Raw genomic sequence first — 15,423 nt, forward strand, 5'->3', positions numbered from 1 at the left:
ATTGTTGTATTTAATATTATGTGTTATTAAGAGGTAATAGTTCGTTTAACATCATTTAAAATTGGAATTCTTTTGGAAAAACTACGGAATATTTTATGATTAACTTTTTGATATTATCTATGTAAAGGCAATTAGAAAATTTAAGTAGTTTTTTTCGGCAGCTGGCAATTCGTGTTATTTTACTTTGTCCTACTACAGAGAGCCGATGACAACCAGAGAATCGAGGTAAAAAATATTATGATAATACTTATATTATATTATTATCGTCCACATTTATCGTTATAAACTGCACGCGACGGAACGTAATACGTGCGAGTCGTAATTTTTTGAAGCACGTCCTCCAATCGTTACAACACTCGTGAGCACACGAAGACTGATGACGAGGAGGAGCACGGAACGGGAGGATGGAACGTTTATGTCGTCGTGTACAAAAAAAATGCAAGCAAACGGAACAAATGTGTATTGTGAGCTCTGTACATATTATGTATTGCATCGTTGAAAATTGATTTTATTTCAGAATAAAATTTTAATATGCGTTTCCTTCTATCTTAATACATAATATCGTTTTTGCAATAGTTGGCCGTAAACATTTTACAGTACAATGAAATTAAACGTCTATACTAATAATCATCAACCGAATGCGTATAATATTATAGTTCTTGATAATTATTCCGAATAATACCAATAAGTGTATAACGTAAGTAAATTAAATATATTTTTAAACAAATGTACGCACATGTACATTGTGTCTACCGTGGAATTTGATATAAAATAATAATGTAAGCTACTTATTTCAGTTTTAAGCTATTATATCTCTGTACACTCTTATTCTGATATCTTAAATGGCCTTTGATCATCATAGACGTACTTTTTAATAAAAACTAAAATAAACAAACGTACCTACATTATTATTTACATGCGATAAAAAACACAAAAAAACAATAATTGATGAGTGATTTGTGATGACTGTTTAATATTATATTCTAGGTCAGACAATATAAAAGTGAACGTTTTGGGCTTAGCACGAGATTTAAAAGCAAATGAATATTTAAATGATACAATTTTAAATGTTTTTAATCGAAATTTGTTAATATCCCGCGGAAGGTACGCAAAACAAAACAATTTTACACAAAACACATTCATATCACGGCCTCGATTATTCGAACCGTGATGACGTTAGGATTTTCCAAAGGAACAACTCAAAAATCCCATTCAATGTAATCCTATTAAACTATAATAATGTAACAACATAATATTTTATCACGCGGTAAACTATCGTGCGGAACGCGCTCGAATATACGCTCGCGGGTTCGCGAGCTGTCCGATGTGAGATACAATATTGTACGATCGTCTTAAACTAAATTTTAACAAAGTTGGTACGTCAGGGCCGAAATCGTGGAGTTCCGAGGGAAACGCTCGCGTAAAAGTCGGGAAACGCGTCTGAAAACGGAACGGAATATTTTACACGGGTTTGATTTAATTTCAATGGGATCTGACAGCGCTTATGTGCCGTTTGCAAAATTCAACACAAACACGCTGCAGTAATGTAGCCTGAAGTGTATTCACATATTATTATTATTATATATTATGTGAACACAGCCGGCGGCGTGGCAGCCGTGAATCGCCTTAGGATATCTGACACAAATTTTTTTCCTTCAACACCCCCCCCCCTCCGTGGATATAGGTGAGACGCGCGCGCGGAGACGGAATACGATTTGACATGGATAAATGACGGTAGAGTTTCTACTCAACACGCGGACGTCAACTAGAATCAATCAGTTTTTCCTGCGGCAAAGGGACGACGCGATGACGCGAGAGCATCGGCGGCGGAGGCCCGCACAGCCGGGTGGCGCGATGTTCATATTATTTTTCCCATTCCACGACTTCCAGAGATTTCATACTGCAGGGGAGAGCCGGCGGGGTACAACAATAAGTTGCGCCTAATGGTATATTTTGATAATAAAAATAAAATCCCGTTTTTCCTTTCGCAGTACACACTGCTTTATTATGATATTATTGTACATGCACCTGCTGCAACATCCGACGGGCATATTTTAATGTCCGTTTAATCCTGGTAATGTTGCTAGAACAAATAACGCAAAATATATCCCTGCTGCCGACCGCCATCACCTGCTCAGCCCATTTGATTGGCTACGATATGAATAATGAAGTGCAAAACCTGGTGGGGTCCGTACACACACAAAAGCCTTCGGCGCGGAAAACTCCCGTGGGATACCTACGAGGCCTTAAGACCCTCCACGAACGCCCCCTTACTTTGATCACTAACCTACCAGCAACGGCGCTGTATATAATAATATATTGGTAGAGAAATGTACCGCCGACGAGCAGCAAACTTGGCGGTAGCGACGTCAGATCGAAAGAAACAACAACAACAACAATTTATAATATACGTTACGCGAAATAATATAATGTCGGCATGTCGCGTTGGTACGATAAGAAAATTTAATTTTAAAAAGGTGGCGAGAAATTCCAAATCAACACGACCACAATAGTATACAATTAAATAATATATAATAGCTAGGTGCTATTCGCAATGTACTCACAGTCGGTTTTTAACGTCGGTGGTTTTCTGGTCGCCCAATTTGTCCTTATGCTCCTGCTGCCCAGCCACTGACCGTTCATCGCTGCGATCGCACTCTCGGCTTCCTGCAAACATCACACAAACAACATCAACACATGATATCACAATGAGGCCGTATTGTATATATATATTATATATAATATTATGTACAGTATAACGATATTCCGATGCAATATATAGGTAGGTATTATAGCTGCATGCGAAGGGAGGAGACATTACGGTTCTACTGACCATCCCTCCCAACCCTTCCAAAACCGACAAATTTTCGGCCATGCCATGCACACACGATCGATCACCACGACGGACCGCTCGGTCGACCATTATTATTATGTTCTGCGAGGTCCACATTGGAATAGAATATCAATTACTTGGGTACCGTTTCTGACGTGTATTTACCCTTCGAACGCTGTGTCCATTATATTGTTATTACATCGCGCGGCGTAATAATTAATAGACAAAATATTATCATTGTACACGTGCATCACGTAACATTACGGTTACACAGTAATGTTATATTATAATAGTTAGGTACCCACCATAATAAATAATAATATACGTATAGACTACGAGTCGGACCGCCGTACAGTGATATTGAATTTAAAGTCAATTGCTGCAAGGTGCAAGGCGTTTTTCCAGTAGTCTCTAGGATATAGATGCAGATATTATTCTATGTTCATGTAATAGTATATCATATTTTACTATTATAGGAGGTTAAGTATGCATTATTATCATTATTATTTGTATCGACCGATGAGGTCGTATGTCCCCCCGCCCGCGCCGTAGCGTCGACTCTACGACTCGAGCGAATGCGAAAATTTTCAAATGAAATTTGGCACGCTGCAGTTCGTTGAACTGGCAAATTGCAATAGGGCTGACGTCTATTCCGTTTTGATATCTCGTTCGTTTCATAATAATACCAATAACAAACGCGTCATATTATCATTTTCATGCGTCGTTTTTTCGCGTTAAAAAAATCGCGTTTCCATTCAAACGATGGTCTGCACGCCGAAGAGTAACACAAACGCTGTTGAGGACGCGTATCATTCATCATTAAAACCGTAAGTTGCGTCGAAACGTCTGACTATATTATTATTGTACTACGACCACGGAGAGTACCTATATACATTTTAATTCTACTTGTTTTAATCGAGTCGCGCGAACAGCGATCAGCTTTTACGCTTAAATTATACGTTTATACAATCATAATAATAATAATAACAACAATAATATGCGCATATAAGAGCTGCAGTGATGAGGAGAGGTCTGATGATGAGCGCATATATCGAACTCGTTAAAGACAATACCGCGTTATTGTACACCGAGACCCATTCCGTTTCGGGACTGTTATGCATACCTACCAAACGCTTCATCTGTAGCTGGGAGGGACGCTCGGGGTGGGGCATTCGTATAATAATCGCGTATTATACCTCTACGCAATAACACACGATATTATAATCGTTCGAAAATTATACGCATCAAACGAGTCCGACGATAACATAATAATTATTACCCATATCGTTACAATAATGGAAATTAATATTAACGTCCGTTGTGACGTCAACGTTTTTGCAAAATTATAATGTTATTATATTGTACCGCACCATCGATGTTTGCTTATACCGCTTCTGTTAAACGTAATAATAATAATAATAATAATAATAATAATAATAATAATAATAATAATATGATGCACTGTCGTGTTGGTCAAACGTGCATTTATCAATATGAAGTATTCGATACATACTACACAGTGGCTCTGAAGTCGATTATTCTCGTATAGCGATATTTATATTCGTAATTAATTTATCCGTAGACCACAGCCAAAAATTTTTCCAAAACAGACCCTCTTCAGACCCTCTTTGATTTGGATTTTTAATTTTCAATTAAATCACTTGAGAATCTTTTTATTTGTCACAACTTTATTGCCCAAAATGTAATTTATTGGTGTGACGTTAAAATAATGTGTGCCAAATTGCGTATTGTTCATACACTATAGATTTATAAGTTGTAATATTATATGTATACTGAAAGATGACATACATAGCTCTAGATATTATACTGAATTTCAATATGTTAATAAAATAACGTTATCAGTGATAAAATTATTAAATGATACAAACAAAGATTGAACTATTATGACACGTTCTACTACTGTTATATTAATGTGTTACTAATATTTCGATTCTAGACGAAAAAAATATTTAAAAAAGAAACCAATAGATATAATGTGTAAATGGTGCCAGGTTCTAGGCTGGTTGATAATACCGACGTGCAACATTCCTCCAGAAATTATATGACGACTGCAATCCATGGAAACATAGGTGGATGCCACTGAAGCGTACACATAATAATATTATGTTAGTAAATGATTAACACATGCAAAACTCAGCAAAAGCACAAAAAATTATGAAAAATCGAAAAAATATTAACTGTTTTGTACTCATCTGTCAAATCGATTGCCACGAAATTAAATATTTACCGTGAAAGTTTTTTTTTTATATATATTTATTATCCCACAGAAGCACTCAGTATCATAATTGTTTTAGACTATTAGAGTGAATGAAGAACGAACATGTACGATAATAGTAAATATTATATAACACAAAGAATAAATTATGTACTCTACGCGTAACCCAGAAAGCGCGTGTAATCGGTACCAAATGTTGCTGTAAAAACCGACCGTTTCTAATGAGAATTGAATGAAAAAGCCGAATCCATAAAAATGTATTTAATTCGTGCATAGGTACATACGACGTTAATAATATTATTATAAGTATCTACATGGATTAATATTATTTAGGTACGGCAAGAGTGTCGTCGTAAAAGGATTATGTTTTTCTTTTACGAACTTCAAGAATATTTAGCAAACGCGACAACGATAAAAGAAAAAAGAAAATCCGTTTCACCGTAACTCTCGCGTAGTATATAATATATATATATTATATATATCGTGCCCTTAATCGTCGATTCTCGTCAAGTGTATTTCGAGTATAATGACATTAAGGCAACCCATGGTCGTAATCACGAGAGCATATCGAGTTATCGACTTGAGAACTTTTAAGTAACAGGTTAGATATAGCGAAATGTCGAAGTCGTACGGTGACCACATTGATATATTACATTATAATATATATTAGGTACTATACATAGGTACCACGCAAGACCCGTGACCCAGACAGGAAAAATTTGCAGTAATGCTCAAGCCCCCACGGTATTTTTATTAAAGATTTATCAATTATATACAAATATTTTATTCTATTAATATTTTTTGACTGGACTTTTAAGAGTTTGGGGTACAATTAGACCTTTATTCGTATTACAGTTGTTATACACAAGGTACCGAATATTTTGGTGGCAATGATATTATATTACACAATATTCATGTCTTCAATATTACAATCTGGGTCCGAGGATCATATGTAACATGTTTCAGCGGTCAATAGTATTATTATATACGCACGTAGGTCTTATGTCATATACCAATACCAAAGTATATGTATGTGTATAACGTAAATATATTATTATGTTACACAATATAGTATAATCCCGTTCCGGTTCATTAAACCTTTCTGCAAATGAGTTTTTGTCCCTCCACGGTAAAAATAAATAAACGAAATAAAGAAGTTTATATCGGAAAAAGAGTTTTCCTGCCTCGACGGTTTATACGACGGAAAATTAAATTGGCTACACGTGGACGGCAGTACATCCAATGCCGGATTTCGGGCAGGGGGAGCACATCATAATATACACCGCAAGCTTTAAAAAAAAAACATCGAAAATTTATGGCACGCTGAAAACGGCACTGTAAACTTCTTCTTTTTTTTATAACCAAAAAAATATTATCTTTATTCGCGTGTTTGTTACGCGCTGGAGGTATGGCGGCGGCGGTTTTACAATTTTCATAATATGATACTCAATATTTTACGCACACGCGTATATCATCAACGCTTTTTTCGCCTTTTATCTTATTGAATTCGGAACGATATGTTTTTTCCACCACTGCCGTCACTCAAAATTCCCCCTTTTTTATTACACGCCCTCAACGGGAGCCACGTTAACGCCACTGCCTTCATGTGGCCGCTACGGGCGTGACCCCGTTTACAAGACAATAAAATGCCACTATATACGTCCGTCCCGTCAAAACAATTTTACGGCTAAATTTTTTCCGGTGCGTGTGCGCGCCGTCGAACTCCCGGTGCGTTATATTTTTCTCCTTTTACGCACTGAAATGTTATGATTATCTTTATTGTTACTATTATTTTTACTGTTATTATTATTATTATTATTATTATTATTATTATTATTATGGACAAATGCCGAATCCGCGAGTGACTATACCAACCATCGTTTTTATACCAGTGGTTAGGTGTAGAACGCCTTGACGATAACCACGTTCGCGGTATCACACACTCCAGAAATCTCCATTCTTGGTTGAAATCGCGGGAGCAAGCGGATGTCGATACCATAATATTATTACAGATTATATAAAACTGTGATATTTTTATGTGTGGGTATTTGTATAACGAAACGACAATAATATGATATTGTATAATATTATTATTAGTGTCCGGAGCAAGCTTATTATTCATAGACTAACAACACACTTTGAAAATGTATACGGTTTTTAAGTATTTATTCATGAGATATTTTGGGATAAGCATGTTTTTAACATGTTTTTATTAATATTATTATTATGTATTGTAAGGTCTTTCATCAAGACAGAATTGTAGTGTGAAGTTTACTGTCTATCGTGTACCGTATGATAAAAAATACAAATTTTAATAAATTATTACAGGTAGTTCATGTTAAAATATTTTGGCAATAAAAAGAAAATAATCAAATAGATTTCAAATTAGGTATGATATTTTATGTAGACACCTAAATACATTTTGATCGGGAATTGAAAATTGTGTTTTGTGTTTGTTTAGAATGCGGTTAATGTCAGCATACAAGTAGGTATACATTATTATTATGTGCATAACGTTTGACACATGGCGTTGGCGGAAAGACGATATCATCCAATTCATGGAGGTGGCTCTAGCGCAGTATATGACGCCTATTTTACTTATTATCACTATTTGATTTATGACAGAGCTGTCAAAAACGCCGAGGGAATAGAAGTGAGATTATACGCACACTCGTGTACGGTGTGCGATAACCCGCCATACATGATTTCGATAATGAAGTCGCAGGAGGGTCGTAATTTGCGCCAACACCGAGACTAGGTCCAATTTCCTTCGTATTTAACGACGGCAATGTGTTCTCGTTGAATGACGTGTAAAAAACGATACTCCCCGGGTCCGATATTCGATTTATATAAATAGGTTGGCGCGAGAAAAGGCTCCCCTCACCCACCGATCAGCGAAAGGTCGTCGTGTTTAAATTGTATACCAGTCCTCTCGAACGTTTTTTCTCTTTTTCAGACGTATGATTGTTACATAATATTATGCCTACGTCTCGATAACAATATCGGGTGTAAAATATATCTTACAACGCTTCTTTGAAAACGCTCGTTTTTTAATGTAATTCGACATCCACCGATTTTAAATTATGTATTTGTTTACAGAAATTACTCGGTCATATCACGTTTTAATTATAGCACAATATTATTATAACCGACATTAAAATCGAAAATTTATCACAAGATAAAAGGATAAGGTGAACCGGATTAAGTACTTATTTTATATATGTTATTATATCTACGGGGCACGGTTGCAAATTGCAAATAGTACATCTATTATTATTTGAATATGTACATTATTATCTAAGTATACTTATGAATTATGACTTAATTAGTTGTAGAATTTCTGTTTACATCGCATTTATGTAGCTTCGTATATATGATGATACGCAATGAAAGTTGCATCCAAAATCATTAATAATCTGGTTTTTAAAATTCAGATGCTCAAAAACAAATCATATTACCTAATACAGGTTAGCTGAACATTTTAACATAGGTCCACATTTGATAGAAGGAAATATTATTATTTATATCAGTGATCAGATAACAGGTTACGCGATTCTATGGCAACTTTCATCGTATTATACTTGTGGTAAAAGTTGTACATGTTGAAAAAGTCTAAAAATTGTCAAATTACCCATTAGTACCAGCGTGATCCACGCGCCTTTAAATGATACATTATATTTTTTTTGTATTAACACAGTATATACCTATTACCTACATGGTAGTTAATTATTATTTTTGTATGAACTTGAAATCATAATTTCAAGTGCCATTTTAGAAACTTGTTTAGGTAAGTAAATGTCAATTTTTAAAAATTATTGGTCGGGATATAAAAACTTTGATGATTTAATCAACTATGATATTTTTCGTATAGAATCTACAATAATATGACGAGACGTCCCGATTAGGGGTTTAACGGAATTGTTAATTTTGTTCTCGAATTGTAAACAGCCATGATAGTACTGCGTACATAATAATATGTAACATACAAATATTATATGAAATTATTATGATTGTGGTTAGATTATAATATTGCAACGTATTTAACAGTATTTATTAAATTATAATGATCATTTAATTAGATAAAAATTATTTTATAATAAAATTTGTCGAAATTAATACAAAAAAAAAATTCCAACAAGAAATCTAGTAAATTTACAAAATATTACAACACTGTAAGTAGATCGTAAAAATTGCGAGAGGGTGCCGATAAATCTGGTTAATGTGCTATTACGATACACGAGTGTGATTATTCGACTAAACGGGTGGGTAATAATCGCCGATTGAAAAGCGTAGTCGATTAGTGTAATACATTATTATTAGTCAATCCGACCGCAGCGCCTTCTCGAACTGCACAGTTGTACTTTTCTCCGCGACGTTTCGAACGCGCATTTATGTAAAACAATCGTAAGCACTTTACGAACGGTGAAAAGAGTACGGTCGCGGTATATAATATTTTCTTTTCCTACAGACGTTTTGCTAGTTTCAAGGTCGGAGCTCCGCGACGTGCAACAGTTTTGCGTGCAAACGTGGTCGCGAAGAGGCGACGACCGGCGTACCCGATAGATCCACGCATATAATACTGCACATACGCACCCAAACTTATACAATATATTACTTTTATCCCTCACGATCCGACATTAAGCCTCCGACGACGGCCCGGTCTAGTGGATCTCGATGACGACGGCCTTCCGATCGCCCACGCTTTCCCGGCCCCGATGGGGAGGGTGGCGTTTATCTCGGAGGAACACGCGTACACGCGACATATATAATACGGGTGTTATAGATCGAGCGTGGAACATATGGCATCGGCAACCACGCGCATGACATCGCCATGGGAGGAGAGTTTTCTCCATTTTTGTTTTGTTCCCGCACTGTTGTACATAATAATATAACATATGAATATAATATTAATATTGTCCGACGATTATTACTATTAAGTGGCACAAAACTAAGAACCGGGTCTTGCGAGGGGGTCACCGTGGAATGACGGGGTGATTAAACGATCAAATATTCTATATTTTCTTTCGTTTCCCGAACTTAATGTTAAGGCGTTAGTCGAATCACTATTATAGTTTACTTATATTCGGGTGAACCACCCGACGACCGACACACCAAAAAATTTTCATTTTTAGTATTACGTATACCTATATATTATAGGCATATATAACTATTTAGTATTAAACCGTAATAATAATATAATTATACATTTTTGTAACTCATCCACCATAAGAATTTACTAATTCTTAAACTTTATGTGCGACTATAAGCAATACAATTTCATAAACAAATAGTTTGGGAAACGCTGCTCTACTGTTCGATAATAATAATGTGAATCGCGGTCTGAGACGATGGATTGTGGCCACATAATACGATGGCAATTGCTAAACGGTCAATTGGACTCGGTGGATCGGATAATACTTAATTACGCCCGGAAACCATAATACCGCGTACGCCCACTTCCTCACCATCCTCCAAAGCCAGACCCTTAGCCGGATAAATGTACCGATAGACGACCACTGTACATTTCGAGTTGGCGTACTGATTTTTCGAGATGATACCTTTTCTCAGTGGATCACAAATCATCATATAATAAATTTACAAAAAACAAGATAATAACGATCAACATAAGAATTGTTGATAATAATTCAATTTATTGGATCAATACATTCTAATAAGGTACCTATGTCTAATTTATACAGGTCTGTGGAAAAATGTTAAGTGGACGTTATAATATGATCGTTTTTATAAAAAACTAAAGAAAACAATTTAACTTTAGAATAACCCATTTATTTATGTTATTAAAAATAAAATTAGCTGCCATTAAAAATACCTGTTATAAAATGTGAAGGTAAAAGTAATATTTTGGGCACCATGTATAAGTATATATTTTAATATCGAAGCAACCTATGAGCGTTTTAAAGATGTGTGTGAATTAACGCGTGTTTCTAGACCTGAAGACTGTAGGTCTTTCAGTTTATATACTACATGTGTAATAATTTTAATGTCCTCGTATTCAGGTGAATGTTTACTGCTTTAAAATTTGTTTACGAATCAATACATTTATTACATATATTCATTATAGTATATTTGACCGAATATTATTTTTGAAATAAAAAACCGAACAACTATGTATATAATAATAAAATATAAACAATAAATAATATTTTTCATAAAGGTCTGTCGCCAATCTGACATGACGATTCACAGCATTACGTTTTTAAATCTGTATAAATTATCTGGTTTTAAAATTGCACACGGGATCAAGAGCGTGAGTCGTAATTCTATCCCCACCCCGACCCCATTTTGTCTCCTCCTACGTCTGCAGTGCAACACACATAAGCCGTGGGTTTTGGACGAATTTATACTGCGTGCGTGGGCAACGGCAGCTGATGTATTTATATATATTTATATGTAATATAGTAATATAAATATATATACGCTGCACAGTCATGGTTGTAGTGCGGAATCCCTTCCGTCTAGTAAATAATTTTGAAAGCTAAAATATATTTTTTTTTTTTTTTGATGTTTACTTTGATATAATATAACTCCAATTCCCTAATTCGAGATCGACCGCAGTAACCCCCGAAACAACGGCGTGGCTGGTGGTAACAGGGGAAATGATGGTAGTGGAAAAAATAACTACTACATATTATTATATAACGTATATATAAAAAAAACCGTCTGATTCGCGGTGTTGTGCGCGGTGCACACGTATGCGAACGAAAACAGTTCAATTTTCCGGAGTAATTCTCCTTATCACGTTCGAGTGTCGGGATAAAACACAGCAGCGATTCAACAATGAGCCACAGCAGCCGACCGGTCGGTCGTTTTGTTATATTGCGTGAGCATTCGAAACACTCCGTTTGTAGAGGGTGGGTGGCGATGAGAGTTGGGTAGTGGTGTTGACGGAGAGGAAGTTAGAGAGAAAAATCCACACAATACCCCGCACATAAATCGGTAAAACAATGGGATTCTGTATACAGTCGTGGTATATAATTCCACAAAAACCGACGGCGATATTATTACGCTGTATATACGTGCACATCTCGTATTTATATTATATTATAATATAACATAAAAAAAAATAAAAACATTTAGTGAGCTTGGAGAACGAATACAGTGACGATAATAATAATGACATAGAACACTATAACATAAAATAATATAACACGATAAACAGACGACTGTAGTTGTTGTACTAGTGGCACGACAAGAGAGAAACGATCTCTTCGTCAATGGTAGACAGTAATATTATAATACAATATATTGATAACAATATTATATTACATGATAATTATGAAACCATGTCTATTTCGAATTTTTTACACAACTATGATAATATTGTCAAAGTAAATATTTTTTTAAGGTGGTAATGCATTTATAATTATAAATAGGTGGATTTCTTTTCCACCAAAAATCATTCTCATTGAGTTTATATTTTTATATTATGTGAAAGATGTCTATATTATTTTTATGTTATGTACTGCTGAAACCCTGACCCAGTGGTCGCTGGTAATTCCAAACAGTCGGGCAACACGAAGTGTTGTGAGAAAACAAAATGAAAAAGAATTATACCAACTCATTCTTATTATACCTATCTTTAGACCTTTGAAAGATATTCAAAATATTGTGTTCCCAACAGGACAAAAGATCTCTTTGTCTCATTTCGCCGATACAATAAGGTAAAAGATGGAATTGAAATTAAAAAAAAAAAAAACATCTCTTTCATTATAATATCTAAATTTACGGACTTTATTATTTCCGGTTTCTAATTAATACCAGATAAAAAGTTAAGATTAAAAAACATGTTTGTATACTTACAGCTTTTTTCAGAAACGACACGAAGCCGTATCCTTTTGATTTTAATGTTTGCGGATCTCGTACTACTCGGCAATCCCTGAAACATTACAAATTACATTTAATTAGTAAAATTAAACGGTTTTAAAATATGAGTAATTTAATTGTGAATTATTATTGTTAAAACTTTGATCCGAACCAAAATAGGTACGAATAAAATAATTTTTTTATAAATCAATTAATTAATTATAAAAACGTATGTATTATAATGGCACATGATTCATGTCTGAAAAAATGAGTGATACCTATAAATGGTTATTTTTTTTTATTATTAGGTAATATATATGATTAAAGTTCAGGATTTTTAATTAAATTCGTTCCAAACCTCCCGAAAGTTGTTGGTCTAATAACTCGATCGTATCAAAAGTATTTATAGTTGGTGCATGGATAGTATTAATTATACGCTGCCAATTAACATTATCAAGAGGTATGTATGTAACACGAACGTAGGTAGGTAGGTAGCGAATACGAGCGAAACCCATAGCCGTAATAACTGTGTATAAGCATATTTTTCTTTTGAAAACTGAAAAGTTTTTTCAACTTTATTTAAATAGAATAAAATAAAACTCGGTCATTTAAATCGACATCGCGCCGCCGCTGTAAGTTGTAATCGAATGAGAGAGGGCCCATTAAAATGCGGAGAAATTAGATTATTGTGAGCGCGCGTCGTAATGGGAATTCGATACGACGACGACGGTTTTCAATATGGTGAGGGGGTGGGGAAAGAGAAAATAGGGACCGGGATGGAGTGACAGTGTCAGCGCGGTTGCAGAGAGAAAGAGAGAGAGACGTAGATAGGTCGGTTTCTGTCCTGCAAACGTCATAACGCTGACGGGGTAGGGGAGAGGATGAGAGAGTGAGAGAGTGAAAACACTTTTTTCTCCCCTCTTTTATCGGTGAGCAGTAAACTACACACACACACACACACACACACACACGCGAGAGCTCGCGCACGCACGCACGCACACACACACGGAAACACACACACACACACGAATACACACGCACACACGCGCGCATTAGGGTGCGACTAGAAAAATCACAGCGGGCACTATACGTGTACGCACCAAAAGTATACACCCGCGGCGGATTGGTAGGAAATTCGCGGTTCACCCTCGTGTCGTCAGTTACAGTTATTTTCCATGTTTTATTATATCTAAGTTAAAAATACACAAGGTTTCACGGAAAACTGTGGTAGCGCGCAGTAGTGCGTAGAAATTAGAAAATAATATTACATTAATATAGTTATATAATAGTTATACCTACTTATGTTATGATATGGCCGACAAAATAATATCGTACCGATCACAGCATTACGCGCTCGTAATGCGATAATATAGCGAAGGGAAAAATAATAAAAAGCAATTTCGGGAGAAAACAGGAAACGTGCAACCGGAAACTATCGCGACAGTCCAAATACTATTAGAACGGACCCGAATAAACAATAATATTAGTACACGTCATCGCTGAAAACGAGATACCTGTCGTGCACGGTGGTACAAAGAAATCGAACTTTTTCGTTTGCCACGTGGCACGGCAAAGAATCAGTGTAATAGCGAAACGAGGGTTTAATTCGACGGCGGTGGAGTACTTAATATAATTTATTTATAATTTTATAAGATATAAGCGCTTAGATTGTCGTGACCGACGAAAGTCGTCGTTGTGTCTGGGCGAGTAGTATATAGTAGTAATAGTATATACTGTATTTCGAAATATATGATCGCATATATAAGTATATATATTGTTTATACATAGGTATATATATGTACACACTTTCGGAAGATAAAGGGGCGACGGCGGGACACGACAGTCGTTTAACCGTATCGGATATAAATTACAGCCGCTATCGCGGCGGAGGATTGCACTCGACGACGCTTTTTGCTCATCATGGAAATGAAACCACCCATCGCCGTCGCGCCGAGAGCAGCAATATTCTTACCCCTTTCTGGTCCCGTCGAATCGAAATAATATATATATGCTTTCCTCGTTTCAGAAAACGGTTCTGAACATAAAATACAAAATAGACTACCTACACACAAACAATGTAATACACATACACACACAATATTATTAAAGTATTGCATTGTAATATAATATTATGTATGAGTAATAAACGAGAGGATGGTGGAAACAAAATGTCACAATAAACGTATTATACGAGTAGGTGGTTATAATTATTATGATTTTAATACCAATAATCTGTCACTTTGGAATATTAATTCTGAAAGCGTTATTTTTTTGGTTTTTATTTCTCCCACCTGTAACGAATTAAATTACATTAACGTTATTTAAGCTATTTGAATTATTTTAAATTGAACTTGTACATTGTTTTCTTATTTTAATAACTCGATTATCTGAAACATACCTGCTTAATGAAAAAAAAAAAGTAAAGTAAACGTAAGTTTACGCTAAGGACGTTAAAAGTTAACAAACGAAATACTTAACTCGAGAAGTTTAAAGTTTATATGAAAAAAAAATATCAACTTAACTCATTTAG

The 15,423-nt window shown here is 35.3% G+C and overlaps 1 protein-coding gene across 4 annotated transcripts in view; it reads right to left on the bottom strand.

The window, feature by feature from the left end:
- The window catches only part of LOC100161686 (nucleolysin TIAR), a 356,777-nt gene that overhangs the window by 40,417 nt on the left and 300,937 nt on the right, over positions 1-15,423 (bottom strand). For all 4 annotated transcript variants that reach the window (XM_016805847.2, XM_016805846.2, XM_016805848.2 and 1 more), the window contains 2 exons: positions 12,891-12,966; positions 2,565-2,667 (listed from right to left, as the gene is read on the bottom strand). In XM_016805847.2, coding sequence (XP_016661336.1) covers positions 2,565-2,667; positions 12,891-12,966 — 179 coding nt within the window. The remainder of the gene's footprint in view (positions 1-2,564; positions 2,668-12,890; positions 12,967-15,423) is intronic.

The sequence above is a fragment of the Acyrthosiphon pisum genome, chromosome A1 (assembly GCF_005508785.2).
Source record: "Acyrthosiphon pisum isolate AL4f chromosome A1, pea_aphid_22Mar2018_4r6ur, whole genome shotgun sequence".
Taxonomy (NCBI): domain Eukaryota; kingdom Metazoa; phylum Arthropoda; class Insecta; order Hemiptera; family Aphididae; genus Acyrthosiphon; species Acyrthosiphon pisum.